Source organism: Bison bison, unplaced genomic scaffold (genome assembly GCF_000754665.1).
Source record: "Bison bison bison isolate TAMUID 2011002044 unplaced genomic scaffold, Bison_UMD1.0 scf7180017864384, whole genome shotgun sequence".
Classification (NCBI taxonomy): Eukaryota; Metazoa; Chordata; class Mammalia; order Artiodactyla; family Bovidae; genus Bison; species Bison bison.
Window position 1 is genome coordinate 9,701,595 of NW_011494956.1, and position 22,238 is coordinate 9,723,832.

Here is a 22,238-nt window from a genome sequence, read left to right on the forward strand (position 1 = left end):
GAAAAGGGAATGGTTACCCACTCCAGTATTCTTGCCTGGAGAATTCCATGGAGAGAGAAGCCTGGTGGGCTATAGTCCATGGAGTCACAAAGAGTTAGACACAACTGAGCGACTAACACACACACACACACACACACACACTCTGTTTCAAAAGCTCTCTCCACAAATGGCTGAAGCAGCCTTTGGGATACCAAGAGCTCTGGCTTCTGAGGAAGCATCGTGACAGGACTCTGTACTGTTTACACTGACTGAGCTTCCCGAGCCAAAGGTTTTCCCACAAAATCTCCCTTCTCATACCAATGTTTCAAAGCAGCAACAATGAACTTCATTTTATGAAATAAGAAACAGAGGCTCCTGGAGGCCACGCCTGCCGAAGGCACACCACAGCTAAGTGGCTGAGCAGCATTCAAACCCAAGGCTGTGGCTTCAGGGGCTGGGAGCTGGGCCCCCGCCACTCTGCCATTTTGGGACTGCTTGGAAGGCGGTAAAATGAGCGCAAAATGAGCATGAAGGAAAGGGTTGAAGCAGGAAAATGGACGATTACAAACGAGCAGAAAAAGCAGCAAAATAAGGAACCATCCACAAGTCTTCATAACTCAGTATCTTTTCCTGTCACACTGAAGGAGTCCCGCAATCTGAGAAGTTATTTTCCCACTTATACTTATTTTAACTAGAATAACTAATGATATTTATGCCTGACTTGTTCCCTTCTTCGAGTATCAGGAATTTCAGAATCACTCTATTTCCAAACTCAAAAACATCAAGGACTTGAAAATACAAAATGAATCATTCTTATTAATGTCTATTAGCATAAAGTGAATCATTATTACCATTTAAAATCAACATATTTTGAGAAACTACAAACCATACTTTAATCTTTTTTGTATCCTCTCCCAATCATCTCCACCCTAATAGTGTAGAAAAATCTCCAGCATACATAAGCACTTAATAAATATATGTTAGTACACATACACACTTTCTGCACCGAGAGGATGAAACACTTATTTAAGCAACTTGATTTTTTCATTGTAACCTGGGTCATAACTTTCTCATATTCAAAACATCAGAAAAATAAAACTACCAAAGTGTCAAAATAAAATACACAATCATAGAAAACAAAATTATACTATTTACTTAAAACAAAAGAAAGCCAAGTTCCATTTGACTGTCTCAAATATATTACCTGAAACAATTATATGTGCTAATCTGATATTCAAAAACTAGTCAAAAGAAATAGAGAAGAAAAAAAATTCCATATATTTCAGGATAAGAATGAAAATATAAGTGTTACTTAAGCAGACATCTTTGTATTATGAATTAGTCCAGTTTCTTACAGCATAATAATTAGCAACCAGTAAAGTGATTAAATAAATAAAACAATTTAACTCAATTTTCACCAAAATTGTTAAATTCCAAAGTTACAGTTTACCTAGAAGCAGAAGAGCAGTAAGAAGGTCCATATCTTAATATCTTTCCAAACTCCCAACACACTGAAGAATAAAGACCTCAGACCCAGGCTGGCCAATTTATCCTGAAAAATGTTCCCTAAAATAAGTACGTCTGAAAATTGGCTCTGCTAAAACAGAAGGGACTTTCAGAGGAGTTATATAAGCAAAACACACAGGCCAATTCAGTGACATGGAAACCACCTCATGCAAGAGAGACGCAGCAAACACAAGTAACCCACACTCATGTCTCAGAGCCTGTCAGTGACTCAAACTAAGAACCAAGGTTGACTGAAACATCCTACAAGCAAAGGATGGAAAATTTTTAATGAAAAGCCACAAACAAACGACTGATTCCAAACACTTTCTGGAAAAGACTTTTTTTTTTTTTTTTACAGTTCATTAACCATCTAGAGTATCTTTAAACTTCTTATGCCCACCTTCTCTTAATCTATTTTCCTATTCCTAAGGATAAAGTGAGTACTTTTACTATTAGAAGTGCCTGTCATATGCACTAGATGTGTGCATGGAATATGTCACAAATCAGAGGTGAGGCAGGGAAATTTGCTCAAAGCCTCTCCCTTCAAACCACTCATTCTGAATGCCAAGTCTTTCCCATGTCCCTCAGCACACTCAGAACATCCCCCCTCTCTGGCCACCTGCCCTTCCTCCCATCATGCAGACTGTGACAGCAATGCCACCTCCTCCCAGAGATATCCTAAGCTGTGATGAGGGCCAAGCAATTGCTTCCCACCCGCCGGGGTGAGGTGGAAAGTGGAGGGCAGGTAGGCAGCAGCAAAAATACAATTACCAGCATCGCACAGATATTTTCTTGGCTTACAAGTACACAGCACCAGGATAGAGAAATAGGGTTCACCTGCTTTCCAGAGCAGGTGGAGATTCATTCATTCACTGAAACACTCCTGAGGCACCTCCTATGTGGCTGGCAGTGCTGGTTCCTGTGATAAAGAGGGAAGCAGAAATGGGCCCTGTTCTCAAAGAGCAGCCAGTCTTGTAGAAGGAAAAGACACAGAACCAAAAAATTATGATATCGCAAGGCTTCCCTGGTAGCCCAGATGGTAAAGAATCCACCTGCAATGTATGAGACTTGGGTTCAATCCTTGGGTTGGGAAGATCCCCTGGAGAAGGGAATGGCAACCCACTTCAGTGTTCTTGCCTGGAGAATACCATGGACAGAAGAGACTGGCCGGCTATAGGGAGCTCTCAAAGACTCGGACACAACTGAGCAACTTTCACTTCACTTCATGGCTAGTGCAAGGAGTGGGACAGGTTCAGAGCACCCTAGATGTACAACCAAGAAGCCCATACCCAGGTGGGGAGTGATGGAAGCTTTCTGAAGGAGAAAGGTGTGAATGAACCATGTGGAGGAGAGGATGGGATGGGAGGCAGATAGAAGGGAGGTGAGTAGAACAGTCCAGGCAGACGGACCGCCTTCAGGCACAGAGAACAGCCTGGATGTGCAGAGAATGCCAAGCCACTCAGCAAGGCTGTGGTGTAGGGTTCAAGGTGAGACAGGGGTCCCAGAAAGGCTAAGGTGCCTCTCAGAGACCCACTGCTGAAGGGTTACAGCCAAGGAAGTGCCTGGTTGGATCTGTGTTTGAGGACCACCACCCTTAGGGAGCAGCAGAGGACATAGATTTGGGGCTCAGCCTGAGCACAGACCCCAAGGTATGGGCCGAGGGCAGGTGGTGAGGCCTGTGGACTGGCCTCCTCAGCCATGCTGCTGCCTCGCCACTCCGGGCTTTCCATACACAGTCCCTACTGCCCAGTTTGGTACTGGGACCTAATCCCTCCACCCTCTCTGATAATGACACTCAACCCCCAAGCCAAGCACCTCTGCTGTGTGGCCCAGCATGAGGGCACAAGCTGACCACTCACTGTCTTCACCTTGGGAGCCTGAACTAAGGATCCAGGAATAACCAGTTGAGGAATCCAGGGAGAAGCCAAAAGTATGTCATGAGGCCAAGTGATTGCTCTTGTTCCTCACAAGCAAAGATGCACACCCACCCACCACTAGCACTGACACTAAAAAGACTGAGTTGTTTGAAACCTCACTGTTTATTTAAAGAACACAGGTAATGACCTAGAGCATGGGATGGGGGGTAGGTAGGAGGGAGGCTCAAGAGAGAGGGGATATATGTACACTTACAGCTGATTCATGATGTTGCACAGCAGAAACTAACTGTGAAGCAATTATCCACCAATTAAAAATCCTATGATAAACAATAATGGAAAAGACTATTTTTTAAAAAAGATGTATACACATACACACACACACACACACACACACATTCTTTTTCTGGTGGCTTAGACAGTAAAGAGTCTGCCTGCAATGCGGGAGACCTGGGTTCGATCTCTAGGTTGGGAAGATCCCCTGGAGGAGGGCATGGCAACCCACTCCAGTATTCTTGCCTGGAGGATCCCCATGGATAGAGGAGCCTGGCAGGCTACAGTTCATGGGGTCACAAAGAGTCAGACACGACTGAGCAACTAAGCACACAGCACACACACACACACATATACACGTATAACTGAATCACTTTGCTGTATACCAGGAATTAACGACATTGTAAATCAACTATATTTCAATTAAAAAGAGGTGAAAGAAAAGTAAAAGAACAAAGGCTTTGGGACCTATGTGTTTCCTTCCCATGGGGGCTTCTGCTCCAGAGAAAAGCCCCCTTACCATCCCAGCACCCAGGCCCACACTCACAGAACTGCAGGCTGAGGCTCACGAAGGCCAGCAGTGCAGCCAGGGCCAGCAGCAGCACGAAGCGATTGCGGAAAAGCATTATTGTTTATTTTATCTTCTCTTCATGGCTTCACCTCAGATCAGGAACACGTCCTGCGAAGAGAGGAGAGGCAAGAAACATGTTTCTGAGGCGGAAAACCAAGTCTGTCAACTGAAAAGAATCTGATCAGCCCCGTTCTCCAGCAGGGCAGTGTGAATCCCGGTCGGAGGACAATTGTGTGCTGTTGCTGATGTCTTTGCCCCCAAATCAGCCTGGCTGAGAAGGCACCCTTCAAATTAATGAGCAGAAACAGTTCGGGAAGGCTTCGTTTATCTGATCTCAACAGGCAGGGAGACTTTATGGCATGGCCTTTGCAAAGAAAAATGGACAGGGTGTTTACTGAGCACTTATAGTATATGCCAGACCTAAGAAGTCTTTACAAGGACCAGGAAATGAACACCCCATTCTGATCCCCAACTTCTTCAACCATTTCTGATGAACACTTTGCTATGATGACCCTGCATCTTTGATCTCAGTAATTAACCTGAACATCAATCACTGCCTCATGCTCCACTTTAACACCTTTAGGGATGGCTGGGCTGTGTGTAAGATATGTTCCTACATCAAGCAGCCCCATAAGCTAATTAGAGACCTGCCCCCCCCCCCCAACCTGGACCACTGGGCCCATTTCAGCTGCATCCATGGGTCATCTCGCAGTCCCACCCACCATTCTAATTTTCTCTGACCATGTTAGGACTGTGCAAAAGGACTTCACAAAAATGCCAAATGTGGCTCTGAATGTCCATTCTGTGAAAAAAAGGGAACGGTTGCTATGGGTATTTACCTCACCTCTTAGATACCAAATTTATTTTCTGGTTCTCATTGGGGTTTAAAATAGAACTTGAAAAATCACAGCCTCTTCAGAAAAGGTTCTTAACCACAGCAAGCTTATAACCATTATTTCAAACCTGATTTTAGCAGCAGAATCTTTTTCTCTTTCAAATACAATAGAAAATCAATCAGATAAAAGCTCACCTGCTAATATGGTGAGGGTCACACAACTCCATGAATATATTAAAAGCTACTGAATTATACACTTCGGGTGAGTTGTATGTGAATTATATCTCAATAAGACTGTATTTTTAAGAACCTATGCATGGAATGAGGCAGAAGCCAGAGCCCTGGGGTCTCTTGCTGCCCCCCGCACCCACTCACCTTACCGCCACACCCAAGGCCCTGGAGGGGAGTTTGAGAACCATTCCTTTAAGGGACCTGTCAGACCTTCTACCACAGGACAACACTGGCTAAAAGACTGATGAAAATACACTGTACCTCACAAATGAGCCTGTATGTCCAGCATCCGGCAACCCTGCTAACAAACAAATCCCAATTTACACCTTCAAGTGAGCGCTGCTTCTGTCCCTTTAGTCACCACTCCTTTCCAGGGACCAGTGCTTCATGTCCCAAGATGATCTGTCCTCCTGGGGACACCCACCTCCTTGTCCTGGTAGGGACTCAACAGCCTCAGAAGCTCTCTGACATCTCCAGCTAAAACAACACATTACCCTGGCTGATCCCATCAGCATTTAACATACTTCAGTTCAGTTCAGTTCAGTCGCTCAGCCGTGTCCGACTCTTTGCGACCCCATGAATCGCAGCACACCAGGCCTCCCTGTCTATCACCAACTCCTGGAGTTTACTCAAACTCATGTCTATCGAGTCGGTGATGCCATCCAGCCGTGAGGACTCCAAATAAATGTTTGCTCTTTCCAAAACTGAAACTCCCTGTGGCCTCCACCTGGGGGTGTTTGCAAGGAAACCCACAGACCCTGAAGACAGCTCACCAGAATCTGCATTTGGTGAGGCCCAAAGCCAGGGCTTTGGCATTGAACCCTCGAGGTGGCTGAGATCACAATGAGACATGATGTGGGCCCACAGATGTGCAGCCCACAGTTTTGCCCTCCTGAGGCGACAAAGAGGGTGAAGCCCTCCTGTAAACAAACCCCATTCCCAGAGGTACAGCATCAAGCCTGAGTGGCTCTGGGCTCCTGATCCAGGCTGCAGAGTTCCTTGCCTAGGGTGTCTGGGAGGCATCACAGTCCATTCTCTTGTATCCTTGACCTTGAGGGAAACCTTGGCAACACTCATCTGCTGGTTCAACAGTAACTGTCCCCCACTCACCCTGCTGCAAAAGAAAACAAGCTAACTAAAATCCAAGTCACAGCCTCTCCACCCCTCACCCGGGACAGGTTCGGCTGCCCGGCCAAGCCCCCCAGGGATGAGCGTAGAAGGTGCCGCCATTCAGCTGCAAACACTGGGCAGTATTTCCAAATCACACCTGACCTGGGAGGAATGTCAGCATTCCCTCACAGCAGCCTCCCCGGGGCAGTCTCCAACCTTTGCTCCAGGAACCAGGAGCTTCTACCTGCTCAAAACCATCCATTCCCTTGGGTTTCCCATGACATGCCCCGGGGACAGGGTTGGCAATTTCGAACCTGACAGCAGAAAACTGAACCTTAAGGGCACGAGGTTCTTAAGTGGTGATGACTGATATGAAATGAGAGGTGTGCCTCTAAAGCTTTCTGCTGCCTTTCAGCGTCACCCCACACATCCGCATACTGACTCTAACTGCCACCCATGTATGTACACAGAAGAGGTTGGCTCTTGGCACGTGCCAGCTTCTTAGCTACCCAAGGACAGCTCACTGCTTCTGGCTCACTAGCCTGTAGATTTCAGAACATCTCGCTCTCTCAGTCATTCCCAATTAGATGTGTTTACTTTACAATGGTCCTCTTAGAAGGGGATCCTTTTAATTTGGGAAAAGTGAGTGGGGTGTGTGCATAGAGATTAGATCATAGAACAGGGAGAAGGTTCAGAGCAAATACCTTCTTTGGGTGGTGGTGTCCCTGTACCCCCAACAATAAATACGTTAGAGCTCTCCTTCATATCTTCCTCTCCCTTCTGTTATGTTATTGCCTTCTTTTGAGCCTAATACCACATTTGGAATAGCTCCTTTTCCTTTACTTAAACATCTTTAAGTGTTCCTGCTTGGCAAATGGCCTCTAGGGTCTGTCAGAATTCTGTTAGGAGGGTCCTGCAGCTCTGCTTTTCGTGGGGGGACCACCTCTGCAGCATGTGCAGATCAAGTCCACAGCTCTCTGGAGGTGGGCAGACCTGGGTCAGAACCCCGAGCTTGGTGACCATGGGACAAGTTACTTAACCTCTCTGAGACTCAGTATCCTCATCTGTAAGTTGGGACTAATTATGTTGTGAGGACCAAATCAAAGGCTAAATAAGTGTAATCTCAGTGTACAGTAGGTATTCAAAAGAAAATGATGTCACTAGCTTTGTTACCTACTCATTTTCTTCTTCGGTTTTAATTTGGCTGCATCAGGTCTTAGTTGCGGCACGCTAGATCTTTCATTGTGGTACACAGGCTCTCTGGTAGGGGCATGCGGTCCGAGGAGCACGGGCTTGGTTGCTTCTCAGTACGTGGGAATCTTAGTTTCCCCACCAGGGATTGAACCCGCGTCCCCCCGTGTCTCCTGCATTGCAAGGCAGATTCTTAACCACAGGACCAGCAGGGAAGTCCCCCCTACTCATCTCTGTCAGTTCACTCTACTGCTTCCTCCATCCTCTTGAGAAATAGGAATAGTTTCTTAACCAGTTTGTTGGTTCCTCCAGCTACATGAGTATTGAAATGGTCACATATTCTTGCCCCCATCCATTGCTCTGTCACTCCAGCTCACATGCTATCTTCAGCATCTCACTGTGCAATGCAAACCTTGCTGCCTGGGGAAACCACCCACCCTCAATTTCTGAGGCTGGTGGTTTCTTGCTTCTGCAGCTGGAAGACCAGACTTGCCTCTTGGTTGCTCTGCACTTGGGTGTGTGAGGTAAGAACTTTCTTCTGGTACTAGACCAGGTCTGGCTCTTCAACCACTTCCTGCCTCCAGCCTCTTGGGAGACTTATCACCACCCTCATTGGCAGATGAGGCTGCTAGAGCTGCTAAGGAGGCCGTCTATGGTTTTCCCAACACTGCCATTTTACACGAGGACAAATCACAATATGGTTCAGGATCATCTTCAGATTGTCAGGTAGAAACAACTGCTTTTGCTAAGTTAAATTTCAGACTTATAGACAGGTTTGATTTGGTGCGGTGATGGCCCCCAGTTTGTTTGTTCATGCTTTTCTGTATTCATGGCTTTGGGAAACCTCCTCCCAGACGGACTCTAAGCTCGGACAAGGTCTATGCTTTGGCTACAAGCCAAAAGCTCTCTAAGCTTCGCAGACAAGCTGCAAACAGAGGTGTGAATAGCACTTACGCATTAGGGCTTGTCTTCCCTGGCTGCTTTTAGAACATTGCCCTCCCTGGCTGCTTTTAGAACATTGCCCTCCCTGGCTGCTTTTAGAACACTGAGACCATGGTGTGAAGACACCCAGGCGAGCTGCTGGAGGATGAGGCCACACAGGGCCAAGGCAAGCACTCCCGGCTGAGGCTCTCTTAAACAACAAGGCTGCCTGCCAGTCACCATACATGTGAGCAAAGTCATCCCAGACCTTCTAGTCCAGCCACACCACCTGTAGATGGAGAGTCAACCCAGACTAAAAGAACTGTGTGGCCAACCCCTAGGTCACGGCAAATATGAAGGCTGCTGTTTTCAACCACTAAGTTTTGGAAGCTTGATATATGTAAAGCAAAACTAGCTATTCCCATAGAGAGAAAACACATTGGGTCTTTACCAGGAAATTCTAAGCTAGGGTGTAGATTTCCATATCCTCATCTTTTTTTTTTTTTGTAGGCCCCACATGTCAAAGCTCCATCTCCATCCACATTCTTCAATATGCTGAGGGCTTTTTGGGAAAGGGGCTATATTTAGTTCTAGATTGAAAATACTGAGGATATGCTGGGTTAACCAGATGGCTGGGATCATGTGACTGCCTTACTGCTTTTAGTTCTCCAGCTACTGACATGTCCACATACCTGAGGCTTTTCACTTGATGACATGAGCCTCCACGTGGGAACACCAAACATTTCCCCTTGATAAGCTCTGGGTTTCTGTGCCCCTACTTCCTGACTCTGCCTCCACAGTCCAAATGGCAAATAATGGTCAGAATCTCATTCCTTCCGCTTGTGCTAGCACCAGGCTGGTGTGTCCACAGCCCAGGGGCAGGGGGAGGGAGCAGCTCACTGACACTGAGCCCCGAGATAAGCACCTCCGTGCTGCTCTCCTGGAACTTATCTTCCTAGAAAACTTGGAGAGGAAGGTCATGCTCTGTTCTTTTCTTTTTAAACAGCTAAACAATAATGACAATGCAAAACGCACATAGCTTTGAAGTTTGTGTTTGCAGCTGGAGCTAGGATCCCAATGTGTGTGTAAGCGCTGTGTGTAAGCAGTGTGTGTACACAGGTGTGTGCCCATGTGAGAAGCGTGTGCCTGGCTCCAGTGCGTGCTTCTTCACTTCTCCAGTGGAAAAGACCCAAGGGAGCCCCAACACAGCAGAAAGCATGAGGCCTCAGAGGCTGGCAGAACTGTGTCAGTTCTCTGCTCGACCACTGCCTTCTGTGTGACCTCTTGACAACTGTATTTCACCCAAGTTTCAGGTCACTGTTCTTTAAATAAGACTGGGGATAAGAATATAAATGAGCAGAAGGGCAGTGAGGAGTAAATACCACAATACACAGAGCACTTGGCACAAAGGAGGGATGTGCTGTGTCTGGCTCCCCAGCTCTGGAGGAATCATACAGACCCCCTGCTAGCAATTCAGTCATCCAACTCTTCGAGACACCATGGACTGTAGCTCACCAGACTCCTCTGTCCATGGGATTCTCCAGGCAAGAACACTCAAGCAGGTTGCCATTCCCTTCTCCAGGTGATCTTCCCAACCCAGGGATCAAACCCAGGTCTCTTGCATTGCAGGCAGATTCTTTACTATCTGAACCACCAGGGAAACTCTACCATCTAAACACAAAGATTTGCTTCCTTTCCCTGAGCTGCTGCTTTTGCCACATACTGTGCTTCCCCTTCCAAATCCTGGCCACCGCCACTTCCCTATTCACTGGCCCAGCCCCATCCATCAGCAGGGAGCCACGTTTGCAGCTTGTTCCTGCCCCCGCCTCCACCATGCCAGCCTTCCTCAGGGCTGACTCAGCTGTGGTGTTCTGCCTTGCCACAGGTTTTCCAACCTGGAACATGTGTCTCGGCTTCTGTCAGAAGACAGGATTACCAGCCAATGGACTCTGTCTCTGTGGCTTAAGCTCCAGCCCCATTCTCCAGAGTCCCTTTCTCCTTTCCATCCCCGGCGAGCAGGCTCTCCAGCACTCAAGAAATCAGGCGTTCCTTGGGTTCCCTTCTGGTCATAATCCTACATATTCACTCCACGGGAGCTTGGAGCACACACCCCTGGGGTCTCCTGCAACTCCTCTAGTTACCCCACTGGACTTGTCCATGTCATCACAAGTGATAACCAGGACTCGGCCCTCAGTAGAGACTCAGGCCTCAGCAGAGACTCCACAGTCTGCTCACTCACAGCCCAGAAAGCAAAGTCCACAGGAAGAGTCACTGCCACATCAGTAGGGGGAGTAGGACTGTGACCTACTTCAGAATAGCTCCCACATCTCCTAATCCTCAGACATCACTGTCCATGGAAGATGCTCTTGACTCAATATGGCATCATGACCAAATCCAACCCCTATAAATACTTCAGTGGAAACAACTGCTTCATGTTGTGGGCTGAACATCTAACAGTCACCAGTCATCAAATGTCTACTGGGCACAGTTTTAGTCCCCACTGCTAAACCCACAAAGTAAAAAATACCTTAAATCCAGAAATAGAATTATTACTCTGCATCCCTGATGAAGCAGCAAAAAAGAAAACAGATAAACAGAAAACTCAGTCACCTTAATTTAACTTTACAATAGATTTGAAGAGTGAAAGAAAATACTTTAGAATGTAATTTTGAAAAAAAGCACTAGGAAATAGGCAGCTCTCATTATAGTATTATGGTAAATACCATTTCTGAATTAAGAGGAAAAAAGGAATATATCAAAGGCATTTTTACAAGCTACCATTCTACCATCAGAGATTTCCAAAGTCCAAGCCCTGGCCTGACTTTCACCTTGTAAAAGCTGGAAATGCCACGTTTAGTGACTCCAGCCTCAGAGTCCCCTTCAAAGTGTACAGAATTTAGGGTTTTAAACATGACCAAGACCGTTTGAAAGAAAAATGTGCATTCAATTATCTCATTTGTGTAGTTAAAATACCATTACCAGGAATAGAAAGATGGTATTAAAGAAAATGCTTTAGATGTATTCTATACTTTGATTTTTTTTTGGTCCTAATCATTTTGACCCAAGTAAATATAGCATTATAATTAAGAAAACCCTAAAGTCTATAATTGTGAACTAAATATGATCCAAACAAAGGTAAAAGCTACATCTTCATTGTCCTCCATCTCCAAGGTGACCTCAAAGTGGGGTTTAATTGCAAAATCAAAGATGCCTGGCTAAGAATAAACCAACCTTAAAGTCTGATGAGTGAGAGCCTGATAGATTCCAGAACCTCCTGGAAACTGCCACGGGGGCTGTGGGCTCCCAGCTGTCACTCACATTCCAGCTACTCAAGTGACAGCTAATGTGCAGGCTGGGCTCTAAAGGTTGAAACCAATTCATTCATCCAGTCAATTAGTTGATTCAAAACAACGTTTATTTCCCCGAAGCCAATATGTGTCAGGCATCATCCAAAGTGTGCTTCCCTAGTGGCTCAGTGGTGAAGAATCTGCCTGCCGATGCAGGAGACATGGGTTTGATCCTTGAGCCAGGAATAATCCCTGGAGAAGGACATGGCAACCCACTCCAGAATTCTTGCCTGGGAAATCCCATAGACAGAGGAGCCTGGTGGCTACAGCCCACGGGGTTGCAGTCAGACACAATTTAGCAACTAAATAACAACTTCCGAAGTGCTGAGGATGCAGGATACAGGACACAGTTTCTTCCATTTTTAAGCTTGTATCTGAAATGTACTTATGGGAGAAATGATATGAGATCTAGGAATTGCTTTAAAATATTCTGGATATAGGGGTAGGGTCGGTGGGGAGAGGTCAAAGATGAATTAATGAAATAAGACTTGCAAACTGTGACAACTTCTGAAGCTGGGTGATGAATCGTAGAGGGTCCATCATATAATCCTCTGTGCTTCTGTGGATGTTTGAGGTTTTAAGCATAAAAAAAAAAGAAAGCTCACAGTCTGGTCAGTGGAGCAATGAGTAAATGGACCATTAGGCTTGTGACACTAGAACCATCAACGAGAGGCAGAGTTGGGGAGGGAGGGGTTGACCCACCCAGGCCCAGAGAGGGTGGCAGGTTTCCTGTGCAGGAGGCTCTGCCCAAGTTCAGTCTTCAAGAGCAGCCTGGAGATGAGGCGTTTGTAATTGCATTTTAGGAAAATAATTGTATTTTAGGAATGAACCAAAGAAACAACCCTAAATGAGACCATCCTGACTCGAGGAGAGCAGGAGAAGGGCTTGCATCTTTGTGGGTGAGGAGACCCTGAACAGGGAGGTGGGTTAGCCCGAGCACCACCCCCACAGCATCACATTCAGTGAGTCTGCTGTGCCTGGAGACTGCTGGCTGCCCAGAAACCCCACTGGGGCTGGGTCAGGGAGCCCTGATCTCATCTGGGTCTGCTCCTCCATGTGGAGTTTGCCTGTGGTCTGGTGCCAACAGGTGGGTGGCTGCAAGAGCCTCATTCCCCCCACTTAGGCCAGCCTGCCCACAAAACCAAGGAATCCCACCACTAAGGGGACTATACTGCACACCCGCTGGTGCCCCTGCTTTTCCTGGAGTCCCCTCTGAGCACACAGCCACTGACCTCCAAGATGGAGCAAGAGGCAGCGTCTGATGTCAGGAGCCAGGCCACCAAGCAGTGTCGGCTTGAGGGACGGGCCTGCTTCATACACTGACCCTCATTTTCTAGGGCTGGGGTCCTACCTCTTCCCAGCACAGCCTTCTCTGGGAACACAGGACAGGGGCAGGCCGAGGTCTCCCTGCCCCTCTCAGCAGGAGCGACACTTGAAAGGATGCTTGAGAGCCATGTGATGAGCCCCCATGGAACATTCTGCACTGTGCCCCACACTGACCCCCCCAGACGCCTCTCTCACCCGCAATACTCTCCTCCTGAAGAATAGCCTGTGCTGGTGAGGGGTGATGTAACCCACAGTGTCATGCCCAGATGTGATACAGAGTGGCAACAGCCCCTCCTGGCTATGGGGTCACCATGGAGGGGGAGAATCAATGCTTCAGATCACCCCCGAAGTTGGCCCTGATTTCTGGGCTCACCATGACCTTGCTATACCTCACAAATCCCACTGCAGTCCCAGTCCTACCCATGACATGGAGTTAAGTCTGTGGGCTCTGGAGTCAGATGGCCAGGACTCCTGCTCTAACCCTTCTTGAGCCACAGCTGCCCCGTCCATGAAATGGAACAATCCGTCTCACAGGGCATGTAAGGGCTCACGGGGCAATCCACGTGAGGGACACAGCCCAGTTCTGGGCTCCTGGTAAGCTCCCAGTAAAGGTCAGCAGTGACTTCTCCTATGGCTTTAACACCCACCACCCACATGCAGCTGCTCAGCCTGCTGCCGCCTTGTCTCTGCACCCACTCCAGAGGCAGAATGCCTGTGCATGGGGGCCGTGCCAGAACAAGTCAGAGTTTGAAGAGGTTTTAAACACTACCTGGTACAAGTCCCCCGTCTGACTGGGAAGACAGGCCAAGGGCAGGTCAGAACTGGCACAAGGCTCCAGGCTGCTCAGGGAGACTGGCCCTCCTGGCTCACACGCCTGCTCCACAACCTGAGAGTGGCAGCCAGCACTCTGCTGTGGTCACGTTCACACGCCTGCCTCTTCACTGTGGCTGACACTCCTCCAGTGTCTATTCTCACTTTCTTACCAACAGAATCCTCTAGGTTTCAGCTGGACACATGGCCACCCAGCTAGAGACAGCTAACTTCCCAGACTCCCTTGCAACTCGTCATCATCATGTGACCATGTCATCGTGTGACCAGGTTCCACCCAATGAATTGTGATTGTAAGTAATTTGTGCAATTCTGGGTAAAAGGAGGCTGCCTACACTGCCCCACTCTGTCCTTCCTTCCTCCCCACCCCACACTCTGAAACAGTGGAGTAGTGATGAGCCAGCTTTCTTAATGCCCATGGAGACAACATCTGTGTGAATAACAGAGAAGAACTGTAGTTGACCCTGTGGGATAGTCCACCCAACTCCTTGACCATCTATCAGTTCACTTTTTATTGTTTAGTTGCTAAGTTGTGTCCAATTCTTTGCAACCCCATAGGCTGCAGCATGCCTGGCTTCCCCGTCATTCACTATCTCCTCGAGTTTGCTCAAATTCATGTTTATTGAGTTGGTGATGCCATCCAACTCTCTCATTCTCTGTCACCCTCTTCTCCTGACTTCAATCTTTCCCAGCATCAGGATTTTCTAATGACTCAGCTCTTCATGTCAGGTGGCCAAAGTATTGGAGCTTCAGCTTCAGCATCAGTCCTTCCAATGAACATTCGGGGTTGATTTCCCTTAGGATTGACTGGTTTGATCTCCTTGCAGTCCAAGGGACTCTTAAGAGTCTTCTCCAACACCACAGTTCAAATCATCAATTCTTAAGTGCTCAGCCTTTTCTATGATCCAACTCTCAGATCTGTACATGACTACTGGAAAAATCATAGCTTTGACTATACAGACCTCTGTCAACAAAGTGATGTCTCTGCTTTTTAATATGCTGGCCAGCTTTTCTTCCAAGGAGAAAGCATCTTTTAATTTTGTGGCTGCAGTTACCATCCTCAGTGATTCTGGAGCCCAAGAAAATAAAATCTGTCACTAAAATGTATCTCACAACCTTTGTAAGTCATCGTTATCTCAATTCTTTTAAAGCAGCCAGAGAAGTACCCTAACTAGAATTCACCATTAGCTCTAAAGAACACTGGTCCTCTCTATGGGGCCTCCCTCTGAGGGATGTTATGAATAAGCACACACATATTCATGGTGAACTGCATGAGGCTCATCATTGACCAGGCTGAGCATCACTCTTAGATGTGATATAAATGAGACATGGCTGGGGTAACCTTTGTTCTTTTTGAGTTGTATGTTTTGTTTTATCTCAAACTATCCATGTAGCTATCCAGATGGCTTGGCTGCAAGTTAACAGAAAACCCTGCTAATGCAAAGGGACCCATCAACATTCTCACATAATGACGCACAATGTTAGGAACTGCTGCTCCAGAGTGGCTGAATTCAGCAACTTGAAGGCATCATCAGGAAGCCAGGATCTCTTCATCTCTGGGCTTTCTGCCATCCCCTGTGCTCAGGACGGCTCCCCTCAAGAGTCACAGATGGTGACCACTTTCCAGGCATCACACTTGGCACCATGCAGAGGCAGAAGGGGATGATCCTGCACACTTCTACTGGAAGCCAGGATGCCCTCCCAGAAACTTTCCAGTGGACTTCCCCAAATGTCTAACGGCCAGAACTGTGTCACATGCCCATGCTCCAGACCAATCGCTGGCACCAGGAATGGAGCCCAGAGACTGGGTAAAATCAATCAGAATTTATCTCCTGGCAAGATGAGACCCACACAGGGAGGGAGACGGTGGAGACCTGAACAGAATCGGAGTTCTGTCAGGGCAGAGGGAGGGAGGGGATGCCTGTACCAACCCACAGCTGGAGAAGATCTGACAACACACACAGTTATTCTAGAAAATTATTCTCAAACCCAGTCATCTGATGACAGCAGCAGCCCTTTTCAGATCTAGCAATCAAAGCACATGTCGTCATAATTATATGTTTAAGGAGCATCAGTGCTGGTTTGCTCGGGTATAACCAGCAAAGAAGTATCCCTCAGCCTACCGACTACAGGCTCTACTAAACAGACCTTTTATTCCATATTCACATGTGCTTAAATATGCAGCATGAATTATTTGTCATTTCTTCCCAAACAGGATTTTGAGCCACATAATCTGCAGAATTAGTATTTTTAAACCCCTGAATGAGTAAAGTGGTGTTTTTTTTTACCCCTGCATTTTTGAGCTACAGGTACCCACCACTTTCCCTTTTGAGATTTTTTCCAGCTCAACAAAGGATAAACTTGTGAGGGCTACTGATCATTTCTCAGAACCAGAACAGACTGAAATAAATAATCCAGCAAGCCAGGATTTTCACTTTTATTTTATCTTCAGTGATTTTTTTTTCCTGACATTTGAGGAGATGTCTGGGTTCCAGCCAACTTGGCTGCTTTGCTCTTTCTTAAGTTTTAGAGGCATTGCATCTGAAACTGGCATTCTTATTTTAGAACGTCAAGAGCAATGATAAGTACCTCAACACAAAAAGGAGAACACGCAGTTGGCAAGCCTTACTCACCACAAAACCACTTTAAAATATAGCTGATTCTTTTTATTTTGCAAGCAAACTGTGTCAATTAAAAGTTTCTTAAAATGTCAAGGAAAGCACAAAAGGACTGAATAGGCAGGGCTGTAAAACTGGAAATGTAAGTGGTGTACAATTGAAGATTTCAGTGATAAAGTCATAATTTTAAAAGCAAAAAAAAAAAAAAAAAAGGCTTACAATGTCCTGAGACTCTCAACTGTGCAAGGTGAATCAGGCATGCCTGAAAGTACAGGCTGCCAAGGTCACTGATGCTTTTTGAAAGCTGTATTTTCTATGTTAACAATACTACAGGGAAATAGAATTTTGCTATGGACAGATCCATGAACAGAGCACTCATCCACACAATAGAATGAGGCATTTCTCCCAAGGAGGCCTTATTCAGGCTGGGAGCACACTCACCGAGAAAGCCTTGACAAACCCGTGCTCACCGCTGGCCCACCTCATGACTCAGCTGTGATGGGGCATGGGGCTCCAGGTCCTCACAGCGGTCACTGTGGGTCACTATCACTGCTAGTGCTGGTGGGCAGGAGCTCTATGCCTCTAAAATACCTTTCAGAAAACTGCTGGGTGGGGAGTAACTAAGACTGTGTGCCACAACCACTGAGCTCACACTCTAGGGCCCTCAAGCTGCAGCTACTGAAGCCCTCGTGCCCTAGAGCCTGTGCTCTTAACAAGAGAAAACCACAATGAGAAGCCCATGCACTACAAGGAAGAGTAGCCCCACTCACCACAACTAGAGAAAGCCCCAGCGCATGAACAAAGACCCAGCATAGGCACAAAGAAATAAGTAAAAAATTTAAAGAAAGAAAGAAAACTGCTGGGTGACTCAGTGTGAGGCTGGCAGCATCAATATTGATACAGAATTAGCCCTCCTACCTAAGGAGGTGGTCAAATGGGCAGCTACCTGCTGGAGGTGCTGTGGAGGGATGACGGGGATGACTTGTAACAGCATCCATATGCTGAGATCCAAAAATTCTCTGATTCAGATGTTCTGAGAAACTCTCAAAACTGGTGTGGTTTTTTTGGTCTCCTTTGCATGTGTATGAAGAGACAGGTAGAACAAAAACAGAGCTAAGAACATGGTCACATAGAATCACAGACATTTATCTTGGAAGGAATCTGAATTGCTATTTAGTCTCAGCTCCCTTCCACCTGATCCCATCACTTCACGGCAAATGAGGAAACAATGGAAATGGTAAGAGACTTTATTTTGGGGGGCTCCAAAATCACTGCAGATGGTGACTGCAGCCATGAAATTAAAAGACATTTTTTCCTTGGAAGAAAAGCTATGACCAACCTAGACAGTATATTAAAAAGCAGAGACATTACTTTACCAACAAAGGTCCATGTAGTCAAAAATATGGTTTTTCCAGTGGTCAGGTATGGATGTGAGAGTTGGACTACAGAGAAAACTGAGCACCAAAGAACTGATGCTTTTGAGCTGTGGTGTTGCAGAAGACTCTTGAGTCCCTTGGACTGCAAGGAGATCCAATCAGTCAATCCTAAAGGAAATCAATCCTGAATATTCATTGGAAGGACTGATGCTGAAGCTGAAACTCCAATACTTTGGCCACCTGATGCCAAGAACTGACTCATTGGAAAAGACCCTGAAGCTGCAAAAGATTGAAGGTGGGAGGAGAAGGGGGTGACAGAGGATGAGATGGTTGAATGGCAGCACCGACGCAATGGACATGAGTTTGAGTAGGCTCTGGGAGTTGGTGATGGACAGGAAAGCCTGGCGTGCTGCAGTCCATGGGTTCGCAAAGAGTCAGACATGACTGAGCAACTGGACTGACCCTTCCAATAAAGTAGGGAATAACACTATAATAAGTTCCATTTAGATTGAATCCTCTTAAAGTTGTAATGAAATACAAGCCTCAAAGTCAATGGTACTCATATATATAATGGTGAAAAGCTAAAAATTTTTTCTCTAAGATCAGGAACAAGACAAGGATGCCCACTCTCGCCACTTTTATTCAGTACAGTACTAGAAGTCCTGCTGCTGCTGCTAAGTTGCTTCAGTCGTGTCCGACTCTGTGCGACCCCATGAACTGCAGCCTACCAGGCTCCTCCATCCATGGGATTTTCCAGGCAACAGTACTGGAGTGGGGTGCCATTGCCTTCTCCCACTAGAAGTCCTAGCCAGACCAATTAGGCAAGATAAAGAATTAAAAGGCATTCAAATCAGAATGGAAGAAGTAAAACTGTCTCTATCTGCAGATGACATATTATATGCAGAAAACCCTAAAGATTCCACCCAAAAAAACTGTTAGAACTAATAAACAATCTCAGTAAAATCATAGGATACAAAATCAATATACAAAAATCAGTTACTTTCTACATTAAAAACAAGCTATCAGAAAAAGAAATTAAGAAAACAATCCCATCTACAACTGAATCAAAAAGAATAATACTAGGAATAAGTTTAACTAAGGAGGTAAAAGGTCTGTACATTGAAAGCAATAAGATATTGATGAAAGGAAGTGTAGACAAAATAAATGGAAATATTCCATGCTCATAGTTTAGAAGAATTAATATTGTTAAAATGTTCATACTACCCAAGGAAATCTACATATTTTATCAAAATTCCAATGTCATTTTTCACAGAAATAGAAAAACAATTAAAATGTGTAAGGGATACCAAAGAACACAATTAGCCAAAGCAATCTTGAGAAAGAACAAAGCTAGAGGCATCACACTTCCTGATTTCGAGCTACATTATAAAACTATAGTAATTAAAACAGTATGCTATTGGCATAAAAACAGACACATAGATCAGTGGAACAGAATAGAGAACCAGAAATAAACCCACACATATATGGCTAATTGATTTACAACAAAGAAGCAAAGAATAGGGAAAGGATAGCCTCTTCAATAAATGGTACTGGAAAACTGGATAGCCACATGGAAAAGAACAAAACTGGATCCCTATCTCACACCATACACAAAAACTGACTCAAAATGGATTAAAGATTTGAACATAAGGCCTGTAATTATAAAATTCCTAGAAGAAAATATAGAGGGGTAAGCTCCAAGATCACTTGGCAGTGATTTTTTTTTTTGGATTTGGACACCACAAGCAAAGGCAACAAAAGCAAAAATAAATAAGCGGGACTATATCGATCTCAGAAGCTTCTGCACAGCAAAGGAAATCACCAACAAAATGAAAACGAATGAGATAAAACATCTGCAAATCATATATGAAATGAGTTCATACCCAAATTATATATAAAGAACTTACACAACTCAACAGTAAAAAACAAGCAATCTGATTTAAATGGAGAAGAGAAACTGAACAGACATTTGAAAACATACAAATGGCCAACAAGTACATGAAAATATGTTCAATATCACTAACCATCAGAAAAACAAAAATCAAAACCACAAGGAGATACCACCTCACACCTATTAGACTGGCTACTTTCAAAAAAGACACAAGATAATAGGTGTTAGGATATGGAGAAAAAAGAACCCTCATGCACACTGGTTGGAATGTAACTCGGTGCAGTCCCTAGAGAAAACAGGATAGAGGATCCTTAAAAAAGTAAGCATAGAACTGCCATATGATCCAGTAATTCCACTTCTGGGTGTATGTCTCAAGGAAACAAAATCACACTCTTAAAGACACATCTGCACACCACATTCACAGCAGCATTATTTACAATAACCAAGATATACCTCTGTATCTATCACATCTTTATGCACATTACATTTTCTTTATCCATTCACCTGTTGATGGATACTTAGGTTTTTATACGCACAAATGCACGCACATACACACACACACACACACACACAAACACACATGCACGCACACACAATGGGATATTATTCAGCCATGAAAAATAAGGAAATCCTACCATTTGTGACAACATGATGGAGGCTGAAATCATTATGGTTTGTGAAATAACTGCTGCTACTGCTAAGTCACTACAGTCGTGTCCGACTCTGTGCGACTCCATAGACAGCAGCCCACCAGGCTCCCTGGGATTCTCCAGGCAAGAACACTGGAGTGGGTTGCCATTTCCTTCTCCAATGCACGAAAGTGGAAAGTGAAAATGAAGTCGCTCAGTCGTGTCCGACTCTTAGCGACCCCATGAACTGCAGCCTACCAGGCTTCTCCATCCATGGGATTCTCCAGGCAAGAACACTGGAGTGGGTTGCCATTTCCTTCTCCAATGCGTGAAAGTGAAAAGTGAGAGGGAAGTCGCTCAGTCGTCCGACTCTTAGCGACCCCATGGACTGCAGCCTACCAGGCTCCTCTGTCCATGGGATTTTCCAGGCAAGAGTACTGGAGTAGGGTGCCATTGCCTTCTCCGTAGTGAAATAAGTCAGACAAAATAAGAAAAATATTGTATGATCTCACTTATATGTGGAATAATCTTAAAAGCAAAACTGAACTCATAGAAATAGAGAGCAGATTGGTGGTTGCCAAAGGTAAGGTATGGGCAGTAGGAGAAATGAGCGAAGGCAGTCAAAAGGTACAAACTTCCAACTATAAGATAAATAAATTATTGGGATGTTATATATAGCGTAATGAGTATGGTTAACAATACTCTCTCATATATTTGAAAGTTGTTAAGAGAATAGATCTTCAAAGTTTTCATTGCAAGAAAAAAGTATTTTGTAACATTGTGAGGTAAATAATATTAACTAGACTTATTGTGGTGATTATTTTGCAATACACACATATACCAAATCCTTATGTTATACACCTTAAGCTAATACAATGTTATATGTCACCTGCATCAATCAAACGGAAAGAAAAAAGAAGATAGGATATAAATTGGTGTTGTGTATATATGAATGTATAGTGTTGAAAAATAATAAAATGACCAAAAGAAAAGAAAGGCAAACTTGAAAGTCACATGCTACAGAAAGAGAGCTTCCACAAGCTTGACACCCCAAATCTGCGTGGAACACAGGTCTACCCCCTCTTTAACACACCCTCATCCTTGATATCATTGTCCTGGAACCAAATCAGACTGTTTTTGGAAATGAAAAATAATCTATTGTGTTAAGCCACTGAAATTTGGAAGTTTATTTGTTATAGTAGCTTAACACAATTCCTAACAATTACGTGTCCATATACATAGGCTCTGTGTGTGTGTGTGTGTCTGTGTCTGTGTCTGTGTGTATAAAGGGATGTATGCTTCAGGTGGAGGATGGCCAAGACGTATTGGCCCAGGTTGCTCACATATTGCCCACAAGAGCCTCCACAGGGGCATCATTTGAATATTTGACAGCTGGAAAAAAATTACCTGCTCTAAAATAAGAACACTGCAAAATTGAAATCAATAAATCCTTAATCAAATGTCCAACTGTAACATTATATCAACCTCATTAATTGTTAAATTTAGTATTCATGAAACTTTCATTACATTTGAAGGAATGTGTGGGTTGGGTTTTTCTCATTTTACAAGAATTCCCCAATTGTAATTTTTTTTCTGATACTTTTATTTTTATTTATTTAAAAAAATTTTTAATATAAATTTATTTTAATTGGAGGCTAATTACTTTACAATATTGTACTGGTTTTGCCATACATCAACATGAATCCACCACGGGTGTACACGTGTTCCCCAT

At 45.0% G+C, this 22,238-nt stretch overlaps 1 protein-coding gene across 2 annotated transcripts in view; it reads right to left on the bottom strand.

Moving 5' to 3' along the window:
* PXYLP1 (2-phosphoxylose phosphatase 1) overlaps nt 1-22,238 on the bottom strand; it is an 87,171-nt gene that overhangs the window by 35,281 nt on the left and 29,652 nt on the right. Inside the window, exon 2 of one of the 2 annotated variants that reach the window (XM_010858199.1) lies at nt 4,180-4,311. In XM_010858199.1, the coding sequence (XP_010856501.1) occupies nt 4,180-4,258 (79 nt within the window). In that variant the 5' untranslated portion in view covers nt 4,259-4,311. Of the gene's footprint in view, nt 1-1,429; nt 2,518-4,179; nt 4,312-22,238 lie in introns of those variants that run through there. The other variant, XM_010858200.1, reaches the window with a different exon arrangement.